The following is a 19449-nucleotide window of genomic DNA, read 5'->3' as shown; positions in this document are numbered from 1 at the left end:
AGTATCAAATGATGACAGACTGAGAGAGGCCTTCTTCCCAACTCATCTCCCCTCTCACTCTTCTCCCCAGAAACCCACGCGTGTCTCCTGCCTGCCATGAGCTGGGTGATCTGATGGGCGCACAGAATCACACTCCCGGGGCCAGGGAGGTGAGACAGGCCGAGACACCTCCGGCCTCCGGAACATTGCATGGCACATGGCAGGCTGTTTCATCTTTTATTTTAAAAGTTTTATTTATTTTTATTGGAAAATCAGGTATATAGAGAGAAGGAGAGACAGAGAGAAAGATATTCCATCTGCTGATTCACTCCCCAAGTGGCCACAATAGCTGGAGCTGAGCTGATCCGAAGCCAGGAGCCAGGAGCCTCTTCCTGGTCTCCCATGTGGGTGCAGGGTCCCAAGGCTTTGGGCTGTCCTCCACTGCTTTCCCAGGTCACAGGCAGGGAGCTGGATGGGAAGTGGAGCTGTCGGGATTAGAACCGGCGCCCAATGGGATGCTGGCACGTTCAAGGCGAAGACTTCAGCTGCTAGGCCACGCCGCCAGGCCCCATGGGATCCATTTATTTTAAAGAGGATTTTCCAGGGTCTGGTTGCAGCAGCCTTAGCCATGATATACACGTAGAAGCTGACTCTGTGACACACCATCAGAAGAAGAATGAGGGAAAAAGGCTGGGTCGACCTGTGTGCAAAGTTGGGGTATCCCGTGAAACCCTCCCAGGCACCTGACATTGGGGTGTCTCCAAAGCACAGGGCCAATCCTGTCTTGGGGGCAGGGCAGGCACCTTCCGCAACACTTTGAGCAGGTGGTGGGTCCATGGCTCCCGGGAGTGAAGAAAGGGGTACTGGAGGCTTGGGGTGTCCCCCTCTTCCAGCCCCAACGCTTGGGCCGTGGGGTCAGGGCCAGGTGCCCAACTGAAGCCCTGGTGAGGTTGAGGGGTACCGTGACGACACAGGGCCGCATGACGTCACGCGCCGGCCGGTTCTCACGGGTGGGGGCTGGAAGACGTGCGGGCTGGGGGGGGTCGGTGCGGACAAAGAGACTCCCGCGCACCGCCCCCGCCCCCCGCGTGCGTGCGCGCGCGCCCCGGGCCCGGCCGGCCACATCTGGAATTCATTGCAGCCGCGCCGGAAAGGGGAGGAGAGGTGGGCGGAGCGAGCAGGGGGCCGAGGCAGCGGCTCTTCCCGAGCCCCGGGGACGCCGCCGAGCCCGGCCGGCAGCCGCAGCCCCAGACACGCCGCCCCGGGGCGGAGGGGCGACGCAGATGCCAAGGCCTCGCCAGGTGAGCGCGCAGGGTGCAGGGGGCCTGGCCGAAAGGGCGTGCCCCGGTGCGCCGAGGTCGCGGATCGGAGCCGGGAGGCCGGGCTGGGGGTGGTGGGTGGTGGTGGCGGGGAGAGGGACCTGGGCGCGCAGGCGCCGCGCGTGTCGCCGCTGCACGGACGGGCCGGTCTCCGTGCGCCCTCGCCACGACTCCGGGCGCTTCCCGCTGACCGGCCGCGAACCCACAACCCTGCGCTCCCCGCCTTTCTCCGGGGGCAGGAAGTTGGCGCCGAGAGGGCGGAATCTTCGGAGCGCTGTGGGCTGCAGACTTGGGGAGGCTGGACGGTGTTGCCGGGCTTGGGGTGGGTGGCTTGGAGAGCTGGGGGCGGACTGGGTTTTGGAGGGGAGATGGGCAGACACCCCTCCAGGCTGTCCGGGGCTGAGCCGGAGCGAGTGCAGCACGCGGTGGAGCCTGCAGCCTAAGGGGCGAACGCACACACCTCCCGAGGCAGGACAGCAGCTCGCCCGCCGGCGACGGCTGGACTTTGTGACTCAGTTTCCCCGCGCTGTGCCTCTCCTCGAGTCTCCTCCTCCCTCCCCCTTGAGGGGGGGCGTGGCTTTGTTTCTGGAAGGGAAGAGATTGTCTCTGGCTTCGGGCGCCTGCCCGTTGTCCTGGTCGGGCCCGGGGATGGGTGCTTGGATAAAAGGTGCGCGCTGCGCAGCAGGTCCCCGCGTGGCCCCCTCGCCCCCTTCTCAGGCACGGGGTGACTCACCCGGGGATTTCCACCCCCTCCCACTCCTTGGCAGACGCTTGGGCGCTGCGCACCGACCCCACAGGTCCCCGGCGCCGTGCCACGCCACGCCACGCCACGCCACGCCACGCCGGAGAGGCCCTCGGGCACCGCCCGGGATCGCCCCATCTCCCTCCTCCCCAAGTCTTCCCGGGAAAGCGCGAATCAGGCCCTCTTGCGGGATCCCGAGGAGTTTCTTTCCAAACCAACCCCACCAAGTTGGAGGTGTGCGGGTCCCGCGCGCGCGTGTGGCGCGAGGAGGAGGCGCGAGGAGGAGGCGCGGCCCCAGCGCGAGCGAGTGTGGATACCGCGCATTCCTCGGCCAGATAAGGAGGCCGAGAGAGCGGCGCGCAGGGCGAGGGGCGGGCCCCGCCGTCGTCTCCGTGGAGACCGGCAGCTTCTCTGCGCTCCCGCCAGGGCTGTCCGCAGGCCGCGCGGCCAGTCTTCTGGGTCCCTTCCTTTTTCGATTCATTCCTGTGCTCGCACACACCCCCTGTCATCCCCGTAGGAGGCTGCGAAGGAGAGACGTGTGGGTCGCCGCCGCCGCTAGACGGGAAGCACCCCCCCCCCCAAAAAAAGTTTCATGATTTCCGATTGGGCTGTGGAGATGGTACAGAGAGCCCGGTGTGCGCTCCAGCGGCCTTTACGTGAAACTTTGGTGGATGGAAACTGGGGGGAAAGAATGAGTGTATCAGATGGCTGAGGCTGCCAGGTGGGGATGGGGGAAGGCATTGCGCGAGGCAGGGAGGCCGGGGAGTGTCCCTGGAGGACCACGGCTGGGCGGGCCTGGGGGGAGCAGGGGTAGGGAGCCACGGAGGAACCGTGCCCCGTGGGAGCACCGCCTGGTCTGCCTGGCCAGCAGAGAGGGAAGCCAGAAGCCCAACAAGAGGGGGAGAGGAGTGGGGTATCTGGGGGACCAGCAGGAAGTGTCACCACAGCGTCTGTCATTTTGGAACTGAGGGAGCGGGCAGGGGCTTCCTCCAGCTTTTCCCCTCACCTAATCTCTGCCCACACAGCTGTGTGTCTGGGAACTGCCCCTGCACGCCCACTCTCCCATCCCCAGCACCCCATCACTTGCCCTGCTGGGGCCTGGACACCCCCCTCCTCCCCAAAGGGTGACTCATGAGTGGCTGGGAGCACAAGTGAAGGAGGGGTGGAAGGCGGGCCTGATTCTGGGGGTCCCTAGGAGGCCGGCCATGCAGGCTCTCCCGCCAACCCCCTCCTGTTTCCCCTCTCTGGGCAGCCTGGGACCCTTCCCTTAGCAAAGTTGGGAGGTAGGGAGGTGGCGAGGCGGGCGTAGGGCTGGGCTCCTTTCCCTCCCATCTCACTGAGAAGCAGCCCTTCCCTGCAGAGGGGGGGGAGTGCCACAACCCCCACCAACCCTAGTGGCAACAGGGGTATCAGAGCTTTGGAGGGCAAGGGGGTGCCAGAATTGCTCCAGGAAATGGCATTTCATCTTAACCGCTGAAGGAAGGCTGGGGAGGGGTAGCCCCGCAGGGTGGAGGGGCCAGCTGGGGGTGACTCATCCCGGCTTCTGGCCCACCCCCAGTGAGCCTCCCAGGCCTAGAATGGGACTTGGACCCTCAGTTAGGAACCCCAGGAGGGCCATGGGTCGGGGTGGGGACAGTCTGGGGGCGTCCGCTGGAGGTGACCCAGCGGCCAGGGCAGCAGTTCAGACTCCTGCCACCCTCCCTGGGGACACCCACACAGCCCTAACTTGTTCCCTAAGGAAATAAGTGAAACCTCCTCCTGGCCTTCACTCAAGCCCGCCCCCTTGCCCCCACCGGGCCAATGAGAGGCAGAGGATGCAAACCTCACAGGCCAATGGGCAAGTGGCTCGGTGGCCCTGGGGTTGAAAACTGGGCCAGTCAAGGTGCAGGCCGTTTCCGGCCCGACGGGTGCTGCCCAAGCCAGCCCCGAGGACAGGTGGCTGCTGCAGCGGGCGGGCGGACGGGCGGACGGGCGGACAGAGGGCATGGGGCAGCGCTGGGTCCTTGTCCGGCTGGGGAAACAAGGGGCCCTCTGTGTTAGCTATCAGGGCGGGGCCGAGGAGGCCCAACAAGCGCTTCTCTGTTCCCAAAGTAGGACGGATGTCCCTGCGCCATCGGGGGTGGCGTGGGGGAGCAGCTGTCTCCCTCAGGCCTGCAGCCAGGACACCATGCTCATCCCGCTCCGAGGGCTGGAAGCCCCCCATCACCCCCTGGAGGAACCTGCCTAACCAGCCTCTGCTGCAAGGCGCCTCTGGCGCGCACACGTGGTCCTCCCAGGCCCCACTCCACCCCCACCGCGGCTCCCTCCCCAGTGGCGTGGTCCAATGTCCCCTGGAGGTGCTCGGTGGGGGCATTAACTCGGTCACGTTCGTGGGAGTCAATCCGTGTCCCTTGCCGCCCCCACCCCTCCCCGAGGGACTCTGCGCAGTTCACGGGCCTGCAGCAGTGGCTGCCCCCATCCTCCCAGTCCCTCTGCCCCCACCCGATGTGACTTGGAAGTTGAGGACTCCACTCTGTTCCAGGGGCCGCACATCTGGAGCTCATCCTGCTGAGGAGGGGCGCCAACACCCCGCCGGCTCCCCTGCACCCTGGGACTCCATGTCCTCCACCCCCTCCCACAGCTGAGTGGGTGCTCATGGGAACTGGCGAGGTTGGGGACTCAGAGTCTGGGTGGGGGCACCCCACCAACTGGGAAGAGGAGAGCCCGTGCTGGGGGGAGACGTGTGCTGAGTCGACTCATGGCTTGAAAGGGGTTTTCCGGTCAGATGGGAGCCTCCCTCGGGCCGCTTGCTCGCCTGGCCTCCAGGGTCATCCCCAAGCTGGAAGATGAGGATGACCCATGGCAGGCTGGCATCTCAGGGCCGCCTGCCCCAGCGACTTTCCCCGAGACCTTGGCAGGTGCCCGTGGCCCGCGGGCTCCGACTCGGCCCCAGGGCCCAGGCAGGGGCAGTAACGAGCAAGTGGATGGGGTGCTAGCCACAGTGGCAGGAATCTCGCTGACCCCGGGGGAACCCTGAGGTCCAAGGCTGACTGCTGAGGGCCAGGGAGAGAGAAGACAGCCAGCCCCCTGCCCCCAGTGCCATAGAACCCACTCAGCACTTGCTGGGCGGGGGAAAGGGGACTATGAGGGCATCTACCTCAGGTCTGCCCCGTCCTGGCTGTCTTGGGACGGGGGGGGGGGGGGGGGTTTGGGGGACCCGGAAGGCAGGGGTGCTGTGACTTGAGCCGCCCCTGCCTGGGGCGGGAGCTCTGACCTGTCTGTGTCTGTGTCCCAGGCAGTGACAGCCTCCATGGCCCAGGCCGGCCGCTAAGCCCCACCATGGGCAACCTGTACTCGGAGTACCTGAACCCTGACAAGGTCCTGGAGCACTACAATTACACCAAGGAGACGCTGGACATGCAGGAGACGCCCTCCCGCCAGGTGGCCTCGGCTTTCATCATCCTGCTCTGCTGTGCCATCGTGCTGGAGAACCTGCTGGTGCTCGTGGCCGTGGCCCGCAACAGCAAGTTCCACTCGGCCATGTACCTCTTCTTGGGCAACCTGGCGGCCTCCGACCTGCTGGCCGGCGTGGCCTTCGTGGCCAACACCTTGCTGTCGGGCCCCGTCACGCTGAGCCTCACGCCCGTGCAGTGGTTCGCCCGCGAGGGCTCTGCCTTCATCACGCTCTCGGCTTCCGTCTTTAGCCTGCTGGCCATCGCCATCGAGCGGCAGGTGGCCCTGGCCAAGGTCAAGTTGTACGGCAGCGACAAGAGCTGCCGCATGCTGCTGCTCATCGGGGCTTCGTGGGTCATCTCGCTGGTGTTGGGCGGCCTGCCCATCCTCGGCTGGAACTGCCTGGGCCAGCTGGACGCCTGCTCCACCGTCCTGCCGCTCTACGCCAAGGCCTACGTCCTGGGCGTGGTGACCATCTTCTCGGTCATCCTGCTGGCCATCGTGGTGCTGTACGTACGCATCTATTGCGTGGTCCGCTCCAGCCACGCCGACGTGGCCGGCCCGCAGACGCTGGCGCTCCTCAAAACGGTGACCATCGTGCTTGGCGTCTTTATCGTCTGCTGGCTACCCGCCTTCAGCATCCTCCTGCTGGACTACGCCTGTCCGGTCCGGGCCTGCCCCATCCTCTACAAAGCTCACTACTTTTTCGCCTTCGCCACCCTCAACTCGCTGCTCAACCCCGTCATCTACACATGGCGCAGCCGGGACCTGCGGCGGGAGGTGCTGCGGCCGCTGCAGTGCTGGCGCCAGGCGGCCAGGGTGCCGGGCCGGCGGAGCGGGACCCCAGGGGACCACCACCTCCTGCCCCTGCGAAGCTCCAGCTCGCTGGAGAGGGGCGTGCACATGCCCACATCTCCCACGTACTTAGAGAGCAACACGGTGGTCTGAGGGGCTGCCGCACCCGCGGCCCCCTCCATCCCACGCTGGAGTTCCTGCAAAGGGCGAAGGTGACGGCAGGTGGCCACGGAGGGCGGAAGCGTGGATGGAGGCCGTCGCATGTCCTGGCCACCCTGCCGTAGCCCACCGCATTTCAGTGCTGGCTGTCTCCTGCCACCGTCCCCCAAGGCAACCTTGGGCCTCTGATTTGCTGTCCCTCCAGGATTTGTGAGGGTCCTGACCATCCTGCCTGTCTCAGGCCCCCCTGAATCCACAGCTTCCCCAAATCCTACCACCTGCCATTGTTCCCTGTCCCCCTCTTTCTGATGTCTGGGAAGGAAGCCGCTAGCTATATGGCGGAGGGGCGGGAGATGGTGAGGGGAAGGTACCTGGACAGGGCCCGCCCCGTTCTCCCCCTGTCATTTTCCAACCTCATGGGTTCATTTGCACTATCTACCTGGGGACGCTGAGGAATCACAGGCCTGGAAAAACCGGTTTGCAGGGGCCTGTGGGTGGGGAACAGTGCAACTTAAGAAGTACCTGGGGGAGGGGTTTCTAGGGGACCCGCACCGCCACCCAGGTACAGATCACCCAAGACAGGGTGGCAGCCCTGAGCCGCAGCTGGGCCTCCTTGTAAGAGGGCAGGGTGGCTAGGGATGGCTCCTGGGGACACCGGCTCCTCCCCTGCCCCAGCAGAAGGACCTGCAGACCTGCTGTGGGAGGGTGGGAGGGGCTTAGTGGTACGAATCGATATTTATGTGTGTCTGTGTGTTCGTGTGTGTGTGTGTGTGTGTGTGTGTGTGTGTGTGTGTGTGCAAGTATGACATCCAGACCCGGCGGCCTGGCGGCTAAAGTCCTCGCCTTGAACGCGCCGGGATCCCATAGGGCGCCGGTTCTAATCCCGGCAGCTCTGCTTCTCATTTAGTTCCCTGACTGTGGCCTGGGAAAGCAGTGGAGGACGGCCCAGAGCCTTGGGACCCTGCACCCGCGTGGGCGACCCGGAAGAAGCTCCTGGCTCCTGGCTGCGGATCGGCGCAGCTCCAGCCGTTGTGCTCACTTGGGGAATGATTAACTGATTCGACCAAAGACCCTTTCTATCTCTCCTCCTCTCTATATATCTGATTTTGTAATAGAAATAAATAAATCTTTTAAAAACAAAAAAAAGAAAAACCAAGTGTGTGATGTCTGTGGTGTCTGCCTGCCACCTGCGCCCCCCAGCCCCAACCTGCAGCATGGACGCTGTGCTGTCCCCCCAGCCCCGTTCCACGTCCCTGCCCTGACGGCTACCCAAGGGCGAGGGGTGCTGCTCTGCCCGGCCCCTCGGCGAAGCCTGCTGGGCACAGAGGCTGCAGCGTGTGCAGGACTCCGGGGCCAGGAGCCAATCGGGGGGTGTGCTGGGGGGACCCTTCCCGCAGACTGCCCTCTCCCCCTGTCATGTATGCCCTGAGCCCAGGGCGCTCAGGCCAATAAACTGCCTGTCTTCCTCAGGTCGAGGCTGCCCTTTGTGTGGGCTCCTGGGGCCCCACCACGCCCCGCGCCCTCCCGGTGACGGGTGGGCATAGAGGAAGTCTCCCACGGGGGAGACCCGGACACAGTGCCAGCTCCTGGCTCATCAGTCTCCACCCTGCCTTTTAAATAAACGAACACTCTCGATGGAGCTGTTGGTTCGGAGAGGTTAGGAAGCTGCTCATGGTCACACAGCCCTAGCCAGGGCAACACCTGCATACCTAGATTTCCATATAAGCCGCTGGGTCCTTGTCTTGCAGGGCCCTGGCATCTCGCAGGGGGCAGGGGGAGACAGAGGCCCTTCAAGCTTCTTGGCGGTGGCGACAGGGAGGGCTCCAGGTTCACCCTGGATCAGGGCGCTGCCTTTCCTCCAAAGGCAGGGGCCCAGCAGCAACTGTGAAAACAGGCCTGGAACTGGCTGTTGCATTGTATTGATTTGAAAGGCAGAGTTACACTTAGAAAGGGGTGGAGGGCCCAGCGCGGTGGCACAGTGGTTAAGGTCCTTGCCTTGCACGCCTGGGATCCCATATGGGCGCCGGTTCTAATCCCAGCTGCCCCGCTTCCCTTCCAGCTCCCTGTCTGTGGCCTGGGAAAGCAGTCGAGGACGGCCCAAAGCTTTGGGACTCTGCACCCGCATGGGAGACCCGGAAGAGGCTCCTGGCTGCGGATCGGCATAGCATCGGCCGTTGCGCTCAGTTGGGGAGTGAATCATCGGACGGAAGATCTTCCTCTCTGTCCCTCCTCTCTGTATATCCGCCTTTCCAATAAAAATAAAATAAATAAATAAAAATAAAATAAAAAAGAAAGGGGTGAAGAAATCTTTTTTTTTTTTTAAGATTTATTTATTTTTTGCCCAGCACAATAGCCTAGTGGCTGAATTCCTTGCCTTGACCACATGGGCATTTTTTTTTTTAAGATTTAATTATTTTTATTACAAAGTCAGGTAAACAGAGAGGAGGAGAGACAGAGAGCAAGTTCTTCTGTCCAATGATTCACTCCCCAAGTGACCACAACAGCCAGAGCTGGGCCAATGCAAAGCCAGGAGCCAGGAGCCTCTCCGGGTTTCCCACACGGGTGCAGGGTCCCCAGGCTGCGGGCCGTCCACTGCTTTCCCAGGCCACAGGCAGGGAGCTGGGCGGGAAGTGGGGCAGCCGGGACTTGAATTGGTACTTCCATCATGGGGTGTCGGTACTAGACAGTGCCTCGGGGCTCACTCCGAGGCCTGGGTGTGGACGGTGGCTTCTGGGTCCAGCAGTGCCAAGCCTCCTGGCCTGCGGTCCCTGTTGGAATTTCCCTCTCAGGGTTTCCAGATGACTTCTGCTAGAGACGCTGAGCTGTCGCTGAGACTGAGGGTGAGGACAGGGCGTTGTGTAGGGGAAGGGAGGCAAAGCCCAGGAGAACACGACCCCAGTACCCCCTGCTTCTTACACCTGCCTCCCCGGGCCCCTGCTCCAAGGCCTCGCCCTCCCAGGCCGTCCCTGACCTCTCCCCTCCCGTCAGCCCCTTGCCCGCTCTCTTCTCTGCGTCAGCGTACCGGTCTCACTGCATGAAGATGCCAGCACCTCGGAGACAGACCTGCCCCATGCATCCGTAGCTCTCCAGCTCCGAGACAGTCCGTCCCAAAACTCCTGCACCTCCGGCTCGCCTGCGACGCCCACACACATAGGTGCTCATGAAACGGTGAATGCTAACCCTGCGGATGGGAAAGTGCTGCAAAGAAAACAAGGATTCGCTGGTGTCCCAAAGCGGCCACGAGGGCCTTGCTTGCAGGGCCCAGGTTCAAGTCCCGGAGCACGCTGCAGTGGGCAGGAGGTGACTGGGACCTGCTGCCCCTGTCGGAAGCCTCGTGGCTCTTGGCTTCAGCGAGGCCTGCCCCTTTGACAGCTGTTGCAGCCGATGTGCGTCTGTCCTCACAGCTGCTGGGCTGAATATCCATCCCTAAACAATGTTTCGGAAACCCCCAGTTCCCCCCAAATCTGGACAGCCAGTGTCCACTCTCCCTGAGTGTTTGTGAAGGAATTGTTACATCTGACAAAAAAGGGGGGAGCGTGAAATTGGCCTGGTTGTGACTTATTCTAGTGGCAACTGTGGGAAGATGCATGCACACTATGGAGTTAAAAAAGCCAGATTCGGGCCCGGCACAGTGGCTAAGTTCTCACTTTGCACACACAGAGATCCTATATGGGCACCAGTTCATATCCTGGCAGCCCCGCTTCCCATCCAGCTCCCTGCCTGTGGCCTGGGAAAGCAGTTGATGTCCCAAAGTCTTGGGACCTGCACCCGTGTGGGAGACCCGGAAGAGGCTCCTGGCTTCGGATCAGCTCAGCTCTGGCTCTTGCGGCCACTTAGGGAGTAAATCAATGGATGAAAGATCTTTTCTCTTTGTCTCCTCCTCTCTGTATATCTGCCTTTCCAATGGCCGCCTGACAGTCTCAGGTTCGCCACCTGGAGAATGGTCCCGTTCATTGCAGCCTTGAAGGCAGACCCGTGCTCAAAGACACTGTGGAAACCCGGCGACTTCTTAAAAACAGCAGCGTTCCCTAACCCGAGGACCAGGGACTGAGCCCTAAGAGCATCTTCCTTGACCCACAAGAAATCTTTTAAAAATTGGCAGAAGGGACGGTGTGCTAAATACAGTGGTTAGGTAAAGCCACCACTGGTGGGGCTGGCATCCCTTACTGAAGCTCTGGTTCTAATCCCGGCTGCCCCACTTCCCACCCAGCTCCCTGCCTGTGGCCTGGGAAAGCAGTGGAGGACGGCCCAAAGCCTGGGGACCCTGCACCCGCGTGGGAGACCCGGAGGAGGCTCCTGGCTCCTGGCTTCAGATCGGCGCAGCTCTGACTATTGCAGTCACTTGGAGAGTGAACCAATGGAAGGAACACTGATCTCCCTCTGCTTACCTTTCAAATACATAAATAAGTTTTAAATAAAATTTTAGGAGTTTTTGAAAAACGGACGTTTTTGAAATGCATGTGTTTTTCCAGATAGCGTGCGTCCATGAGCTTTTCCAAGGGCCCTTGTACGCATGCGTTGCAATGCGTTTTTTCCCCCCCTTATTAAACAAAAATGTATTCATTCATTTGAAAGGCAGAGGAGACAGGGATCACCCCTGCTGACAATCTGTCAACGGCTACAGGAGGCTGGGTTTGGGCAAAGCCAGGAGCCAGGTGCTTCGTTTGGGGTCTCCAGTGTGGGTACCCGGGACTCAGGTGCCTGGACCATCCTCTGCTGCTTTCCCAAGTGCAGTAGCAGGCAGCCAGATGAAAATTACAACAGCTGGGACTCGAACTGGTGCCTAAATAGGGATGCCGGTATCGCAAGAGGTGGGCGTACCTGCAGTGCCACAGCACCAGCCCTGTGTTGGGGGGGTTGTTTTTAGGTTGCAAGGAAAGCCTTTTCCTGGAGAGAATGTGCGTAGGCCTCAGGTGCCCGCGGAGTGGTTCCCCTTCAGGGCCAGTGTGGGAGGCAAGCAAAGCGACCCAGCATCCCACGCCGCCGTGCAGGTCTTTCTGCTGCCCGTGACACAGTCCCCCAGGGCTTGAAGCTTGGCGGAGCTGCTGTTTGAAATGGGTGCTTTCCGGGTTCTCCCGCTCAGCGCAGATACCTCAGTCAGGGCGAGGGGGACAGGTGGGAACTTCCAAAGACATCTGACTGGAGAACCCCCCTGCTCAGTCAGCTGGATTGGAGGGTGGATCATTGCCTTTGCCTGGGGGAGTCAGCTGTAGGGGGTGTGGTTAGTGGAGCTAACTGAAGGTCCTTCCAGGGATGGGGCTCCCCAGGTGGAAACCCTGTAGATCAAGGCCCTTATATCTACCGGCTCCCGGAAAGCAGGACGAGTTTCCTTGCAATTCAGCTGCAGAGCCTGCGTGTGTCAGCGCTCTGCAGGAGGAGGGCAGTTCTGTGAGTGCTGAGGGCCCATTTTCTGCTCTAAGGGCTGGGGGCTTTCGTGGGAGGGACCTGCGGGGCGGGGAGAGCGGGGAGAAAAGGGGGTGAAGTGTCCCGTGAACTATGTGGAGTATGCTGTTGAACGTGTGGCTTCTCTTTAAGAATGTGTTCTGTTTGGAAAGCGGAGTTTGGGAGGGAGACGGATGGAGGCATGCCACCCCTGCCTCAAACGGCAGCTGCAGCAGAAGCTCCATCCTGGTCCTCCGTGCCGGCGCAGGGGCCTCAGCCCTCGGGCTCCCTCATCCTTGGCTAAGCTTGTCCGGATGCGTAAGCAGGGAGCTGGATGAGCAGCGGAGCGGCTGGCACTCGTGTGGGATGTTGGCATCGGAGGCAGCGTCACGTGACCCGTGGGGCCACCGTGCTGTCCCTGCAGCTTCTTCCAGGCCTGACACGCATGTTGTGTAGATTTGTTTGTTTTTGCCTGGCGTGGGGTGTATTCCTTGTTGACACTGTGCGACGAAGTTCCACGGATGGTCTTGCCGTTTTCCAGTGCTTGGACTAAGTAGTTCTTTGTGACATGAAGTGTGAAGAGCCGTTGGCAGTGGTCCATCTCTTGGGAGTTTTGCTGACACACGGCCGTGTTGCACAGGGGTGTGTGGTCTGTGGTTCCTTCTGGGCTAAGAAGGATTAAAGCTGTGTGCTTAACCGCTCTCAAGATGCTTGCTATCGGAACCCTTATTGAAAAACTGTTGGAAAAATTAACTTAGAGGCCCAGTGTGATGGCCTGGTGACTAAAGCCTCACCTTGTACGCGCTGGGGTCCCATATAGGTGCCAGTTGGTATCCCAGCTGCTCCACTTCCCAGCCAGCTCCCTGCCTGTGGCCCGGGAAAGCAGCAGAGGATAGCTCAAAGCCTGGGGACCCTGCACCTGCGTGGGAGACCCAGAAGTTTTTTCTGGCTCCTGGCTTTAGAACAGCTCAGTTCCAGCCTTTGCAGTCACTTGGAGAGTGAACAAAGTCAGATATACAGAGAGGAGGAGAGACAGAGAGGAAGATCTTCCATCCAATGATTCACTCCCCAAGTGACCAATACAGCCAGTGCTGTGCCAATCCGAAGCCAGGAGCCTCTTCCAGGTCTCCCACGTGGGTGCAGAGTCCCCAGGCTGTGGGCCATCCTCCACTGCTTTCCCAGGCCACAGGCAGGGAGCTGGGTGGGAAGTGGAGCTGTCAGGATTAGAACCGGCGCCCGTATGGGATCCTGGAGCGTTCAAGGCGAGGACTTTAGCTGCTAGACCATGGCGCCGGGCCCTTGTTTTTGGATCTTATTGTTGATGGCATGACCTTCAGTTTTGGCCTGTTATGAGTAAATGGGAAGACAATTATTCCAGGACCCAACGGCTGGATGCAGGGGAGGACTTGGCGATGGACCTGACCCTCTTGGCATGTGTGTGACATCGCTCTGAGCTCTGTTTGCATTCCCGGGTGAGCTGGGGCAGCTGTGCACAGGAGCCAGGCCTCTTCCATACACCTGGTCTGATGAACTTGAACCAGTTCTCTCGATTGTTGGGCCTTGTGGGCTGAGCAGGGAGGGTTGGGTTGACCTTGAAAGGCCTGGGAAACTACTCAGGTGCCTTCAATGAGGTGGAGAGGAAGTGGGGTAGCTTAGTGGGTGCTTGGGGCTAGGCCTCAGCTGCAAAGAGGGGTGGGGAGAGGCCCGGAGGGCGGCCCCGCAGGGGAGTCCTGGGAAGGCCTGACTCTGGGATGAGGGCTGAAGTCCTGCCACCCAGTCCAGTCCTTCAGAGGTGGCAAGGAGCCCAGGGGTGGGGCAGACGGCCCCTCCCGGAACCCTCCAGCGAACGGGAGTATCCTGGGATCCCATGCCTGCCTGCCTGGCTTGCAGGACCTCAGAGGGTCCTGTGAGGTGAGAATGGCAAGCATTGCCCCACGGAGCCCTGGAGTGGGCTCCTAGGGCCTGGTGCCCAGGCCTTGATACACTTCTGACCTCCTGGGGCAGTGGAGTGTTCAGGTCACGCGGTGGTTACTCCACTGCCCGCTGCTGCCGCTGTGCTGCACTGTGCACGCAGTAGCCTTTGTTCTTGGAGCTGCCGGCACCTGGGTAGGGCTGGGCAGGGCTGGGCTGGGCAGTGGGGAGTGCCCCTCCAGGGCACACTCCAGTGTCCCTCAAGGAGCTGCAGGTGAGGCCTCTCACCAACTTGTTGAAGTGACTGATGGGTTGGTTAGGACGGCAGAGCTCTTCCACCTGCTGGCAAGAGCTGGGGGCTGGGCCGGCTGAGCCAGGAAGGCCCGGTCAGATCTCCCAGGTGGGCAGCAGGAATGGAGCAGCTTGACCAGTCACCTGCTGCCTCCTGGGAGGAGGGGGTGTGTCAGCAGGAAGTGGAGCAGGGCTGGGATCCCCACTGCTTTGCCATGGGCTGCAGGTGGCCCAACCCCCAAGCTGTGGTCTCACCTGCGGCACCGCAACGCTAACCCCTGACAAGCCTTTCGGATAAGTGGGTGTGTGAGGGTAGGGATGTGACGTGTGTGGGGTGTGGAGGTAGCTTCGGTACCCCCCATTGTCTGATTGGACCGTGCTCTCATCAGAGGAGGCACCTGTGGCTGTGCAACCTGCCTGCGCCTCTGCCCACAACCCCACACTCGCCCACTGCCCCATCTCCCTCCACCAGCCCACACACACCACTTGCGCCCACCTACCCCAGGCTTGGCCCTCGTGGCGACTTGGGGAGTGACAGCAGACGAAGCTCTTTCCCCTCTAACTCGGCCTTTGAAATACTGTTTGTGTAAAGAACCAGGATAAGGGGCGAGGCTGTGAGTCTTGCACGGAGCAGATTGTGTAGGTAAGTGCCAGTCCCTCTGGAGGGAAAGTCGAATGGCTAGTGAGAGATGGTGGGAACGAGGGCAGAAGCAGCCAGAGCGGCTTTCTGGATTTTTCTATTGTGTTAAAAAATATCACTGTAGACACCATCTTGCTTTAAGAGTAAGACAAAATACTTCCCAAGTGGATGGAGCTTCAGCATCCTGCTCATGTACCTGGGAAAGCAGCTGAGGAGGGCCAGTGCTCAGCCCTGCACCCACGGGGAGACCCTGGGGAAGCAGCCGAGGAGGGCCCCTGCACCCATAGGAGACCCTGGGAAAGCGGCCGAGGAGGGCCCCTGCACCCACAGGAGACCCTGGGAAAGCAGCCGAGGAGGGCCCCAGTGCTTGGCCCCTGCACCCACGGGGGAGACCCTGGGAGCTTCTGGTTGTGGCGCCATCCACGTCTGCATCTAGGGTCCTTTGGGGAGTGAGCCAGTGGGTGGATCAGCACTTTATTCGACATCCTACCTTTAAAATCATTATGTTCAGCTAATTTTTAATTGAAGAAAATACTTACTGAAAAGACAAATAGAAAAGAGAAGCAGGGGCCTGGCGCTGTGGCCTGGCGGCTAGGGTCTTCGCCTTGAACGCGCCGGGACCCCCTATGGGCGGCAGTTAAAATAAAAAAAATTTTTTTTTAAAGATTTATTTGTATTTTTTATTGGAAAGGCAGATGTACAGAGAGGAAGATCTTCCGTCTGATTCACTCCCCAAGTGAGCGCAACGGCCGATGCTATGCGGATCTGAAGTCAGGAGCCTCTTCTGGGTCTCCCACGCGGTGCAGGGTCCCAAAGCTTTGGGCCGTCCTTGACTGCTTTCCCGGGCCACAGGCAGGGAGCTGGAAGGGAAGCAGGGCTGCCGGGATTAGAACCAGCGCCCATATGGGATCCCGGGCGTGCAAGGTGAGGACCTTAACCACTTGCGCCACTGCGCCGGGCCCTAAAATAAAAATCTTTTAAAAAAAAGAGGAGCAGAGAAGATCTTTTGTTTGATTCACTCCCTAAGTGGCCGCAATGGCCAGAGCTGAGCCGACCTGAAGCCAGGAGCCAGGAGCCTCTTCCGGGTCTCCCACGCGGGCGCAGGGTCCCAAGGCTTTGGGACATCAACTGCCCTCCCAGGACACAAGCAGGGAGCTGGATGGGAAGTGGATTGCTGAGATGTGAACAGGAACCTAGATGGAATTCTAGAGCTTGCAAGGCAAGGACTTTAGCCCTAAGCCTTCTGTGTCTAAAAAAATTTATGTATTTCAAAACGTTAGAGAAGGAATTTTCAACCATCCACATGGTTGTGCAATAGATTTTTTCTGGAACTTTTCATCTGTAAAACCGAAACTTAAGATTCTCTGAAAACACCCCTTTCCTCATTCTCTCCGGTTCTTGGTATCAAATATTTGTGGCTTTCTCTAAGAGCTTTGGCTACTCTAAGTTTCCTTTTTTAAAGGCAGATTTATAAAAAGGAGAGCCAGAAAACTCTTTGATCCACTGGTTCACTCCCCAAGTAGCCACAACAGCCGGAGCTGAGCCGATCTGAAGCCAGGAGCTTCTTCTGAGGCCCAAGGCTGTGGGCCATCCTCTGCTGCTTTCCCAGGCCGCAGGCAGGGAGCTGGATGGGAAGGGGAGCAGCCGGGACATGACTAGGAACCTAGGTGGAAATCCAGAGCTTTGAAGAAGAGGATTAGCCATTGGGCCATCGCACTGGGCATTCTGTTTTGTTTTCCTTTTCAGATATATCTTAGAGAAAAATCGGTGACAGAGGGAGAGGAGAGACAGATCTATCTCCTGTCCACTGCCCAGGAGCCTGGCGCTCCAGCTGGGCCGCCCGCAGGCTTCGAAGTTGATAACGTCGCAGTTAGCAGCCCACCCATTCTGCCTCGGGTTCTGTTTGCTGCTAATGCGAGTGGGGAGGCAAGACAAGCCACCCAAGGACTAAGGGAGGGCCCTGCCGCTGCTGCGAGGCCCAGCCGGAGTTCCAGGCAGGAGATGAGGCTGTGGCTTAGCCCCTTCTGTCCTGAGGCAAGCTGGCTCTCCACTAGCCACTTGGCCCTGGAGAGGAACACAGGCTGCTGGCGCTGCTGGCCTTGGCTATTTCTGAGCGATGCCGTAACAGGAGTGTGCCGCTCTCAAGATCCTGTTTTCAACCCCTCTTAAACACATTCCCAGAAGCCCGCTGCTGGATCATATGATAATTCTATTTTAAATGTTTTGAGGAACTCTCTCCCCCTCATTCGGTCTTCCCTGCAGGGTGTACTGGCTCGCACTGTGAGCAATACAGCAGCACTCCCAAGCTTGCATCAGCAAGGCGTAAAATGAACAGTGTCACGTTGCTGTTAATGTCGGAAACGCAGTTTGAGACAAAGATCTCCCACCTGCTGCTTCACTCCCCAAGCGGCCACAATGGCCAGAGCTGAGCTCAGGAGCCGGGAGCCTCCTCCGGGTCTCCCACGCGGGTGCAGGGTCCCCAGGCTGTGGGCCGTCCTCCACTGCTTTCCCAGGCCACAGGCAGGGAGCCCGATCGGCTCGTGTGGGATGCTGGTGCTGGCAGGTGGGAGATTGCTGGAGCACCGTGCTGGGCCTTCTTGGGGCTCGGATTCGGATTTTCCTGCTGCGAAGGGGAGGTGCTCTTGCTGAGTGTGTGTGTCCTTTGGGAAACCAGCCACTCAAATCCTTCAGTTGTGCAGTTACTTTTGTTGTTGGTGGTATTAATTTCCATCTATGCCATATCTCCTTCTCAGAGTTGATGTTTCTCCCATTTGGCTTGTTTCCTCTCATTTCGGCTTCCCCTGCCAGCCATGTCAGCCGAACGGAGTCCCATTTATCATGGTGCATTCCCTGTGTCTGACATGTCCCTGAAACCACTTCCACACACAATATCCCAAGGCTTCCCCTCATTCTTCCCCGCTGGGTCTTACATTGAGTTAAAGACCAAAAGGTATTTATATATATTTGATTGCAAAGTCAGAGGAGGAGAGACGGGGAGGAAGATCTTCATCCTCTGATTCATCCCCCAAGTGGCTGCAATGGCCAGAGCTGAGCCAATCAGAAGCCAGGAGCCTCTTCCGGGTCTCCCCCGCGGGTGCAGGGTCCCAAGGCTGTGGGCCGTCCTCGACTGCTTTCCCAGGTCATGGGCAGGGAGCTGGAGGGGAAGTGGGGCAGCTGGGATCAGAACAACACCCACGTGGGATCCTAGCACGTGCAAGGCAAGGACTTCAGCCACTAGCCTACTCTGCCAGGTCCTCAACATAATCTTCAAAATGATTTGTTTGCAAGGTTGAGGTCCAGAGGAGAGTGGGAGGAGAGCTCGCCAGCTTGCATGCACTGCTTTGCTGAACTGCGGATTCAGGCAGAAACTTGAGGCCTGCGGACTCCCATCTGGGTCGTCCAGGTGGTGGAGGGATCCAAGCCTCCGGGGTCGTTTTCCCAGGTGTATTAGCAGGGAGCTGGATTTGAAGTGGAGCTGCTGGGATGGTACTCAATGCTCTGACGCAGAATTTGAGCCTTGCAAGCCACAGCTTAGCCCACTGAGCCAGCAGCCTGACCCCTTTATTTCACTTGCAGTTTTTATGTATCTACACAGGGTGAACGACAAGGAACCCAGCTCATTGTTTGGTGTGAGGCTATGGCGCCTTTCCGCATCGTTAGGGCGACGGTCTCTTGAACACTCGGACTATGGCAATAGCCTGGTGTCCCTGAACATGCCGGGTGGTCCTGGGCACTCGCTATGGACCCCGGGCATCCTCCGTTAGGTTCTTGTTTGTGGATGCAGATGCCCAAGGTCACGATGGCCAGCTCCCAGAAGCAGGCCGTGTGGGAACTGGGGACTTGAACTCCGGCTTCGCATGTCCCTCCCTCCGACCCTGCAGGGGATGGCAGGGAATGAATGAACGAACCAACCAACGCCCCTGCAGCTCCCGCCCCGGACGGAGCCTGCCCGGGCGAGCCCACTCGGGGCGGGCCGGGGGTGGGCAGCGCCGCGTGCGCATGCGCGCCCCGCCTCCCGCCGTCCCCCTGCGCCCGGCCCGCGTGGTACGCGCCGGCCGCTGGCTGGCCGCCCCTCCCCGTCGGTTTCCGCGCGAAAAGCCGGGGCGCCCCGCACTGCTCCCCGCTCCGCTGCCGTCCGCGATGCCGGCCCGCACCGCCCCCGCCCGCGTGCCCGCCCTGGCCGCCCCGGCCATCGCGCTGCCCGACCATGTCCGCCGGCGGTAGGTGCTGCGCGCCCGGGGGTGCGGGGCGCCGGGACTCGGGGTGCGGGGCGGTGGGGGTCGCGTCCCCTCGGGGCGCCTGACAGCGCGCACGCATGCGCCGGGCTGCGTGGGGCGCGCGCCGTGGGTGCGCGCGGTGGCGCCCGGCGGTTGGTGCGGGCAGGAGGGCACTTCCGGGCGCGCGCGCCTCCCTCGCCGTTTGGCGCCAAAATGGGTTGAGGGGGGCGCCCTCCGGCAGCTGCCCCGTCACCTTCCCCGCCGGCCCCCCGACGCGGAACCCACCCGGCAGGTTGACTTTGTCCCGGCGCGGTGGCGGGCCGCCAGCCTGGGCGCGCAGGAAGTGGGCAGCCCCGGTGTGGCGGCCTCCGGACGCCCCTAGGCCCTGGCTGAGACCCCCTCCCCGCGTCCGCTTCCAGCGCGGGACCTGCGGCTCGGGGGGCTCATCCCCAGCCCCCCGGAGCCTGGCGTCCGGATCGTGGCCTCCGCAGACGGGGAGGCGGTGCGGGTGGGCGCGCCATGATGGGCCCCCGCCACGGGGGGATCCAGGGGCGTGGGGGCTCCCGGCGCTCACTGGACCCC

General features: G+C 60.8%; 2 protein-coding genes across 5 annotated transcripts in view; both read left to right on the top strand.

The window, feature by feature from the left end:
* Nucleotides 1–1201: 1201 nt before the first annotated feature.
* On the top strand, nt 1202–7120 carry S1PR2 (sphingosine-1-phosphate receptor 2). 2 transcript variants are annotated; one of them, XM_040986192.1, is made up of 2 exons: nt 1202–1280; nt 5319–7120. In XM_040986192.1, the coding sequence occupies exon 2, from the start codon at nt 5359–5361 to the stop codon at nt 6418–6420; it is 1062 nt and encodes a 353-aa protein (XP_040842126.1). In that variant the 5' UTR covers nt 1202–1280; nt 5319–5358; the 3' UTR covers nt 6421–7120. The 2 variants fall into 2 exon arrangements, with proteins under 2 accessions (XP_040842126.1, XP_040842125.1); XM_040986191.1 differs by having other exon boundaries at nt 1206–1280; nt 5315–7120.
* Nucleotides 7121–18746: 11626 nt separating this feature from the next.
* The window catches only part of DNMT1 (DNA methyltransferase 1), a 29082-nt gene continuing 28379 nt past the window's right edge, over nt 18747–19449 (top strand). For all 3 annotated transcript variants that reach the window (XM_040986264.1, XM_040986263.1, XM_040986265.1), the window contains exon 1: nt 18747–18870. In XM_040986264.1, coding sequence (XP_040842198.1) covers nt 18791–18870 — 80 coding nt within the window. In that variant the 5' untranslated portion in view covers nt 18747–18790. The remainder of the gene's footprint in view (nt 18871–19449) is intronic.

Source organism: Ochotona curzoniae, unplaced genomic scaffold, assembly GCF_017591425.1.
Source record: "Ochotona curzoniae isolate NIBS_2020 unplaced genomic scaffold, NIBS_Ocur_1.0 contig_4502, whole genome shotgun sequence".
NCBI lineage: Eukaryota > Metazoa > Chordata > Mammalia > Lagomorpha > Ochotonidae > Ochotona > Ochotona curzoniae.
This window is presented reverse-complemented; position numbering and strand designations above follow the sequence as displayed.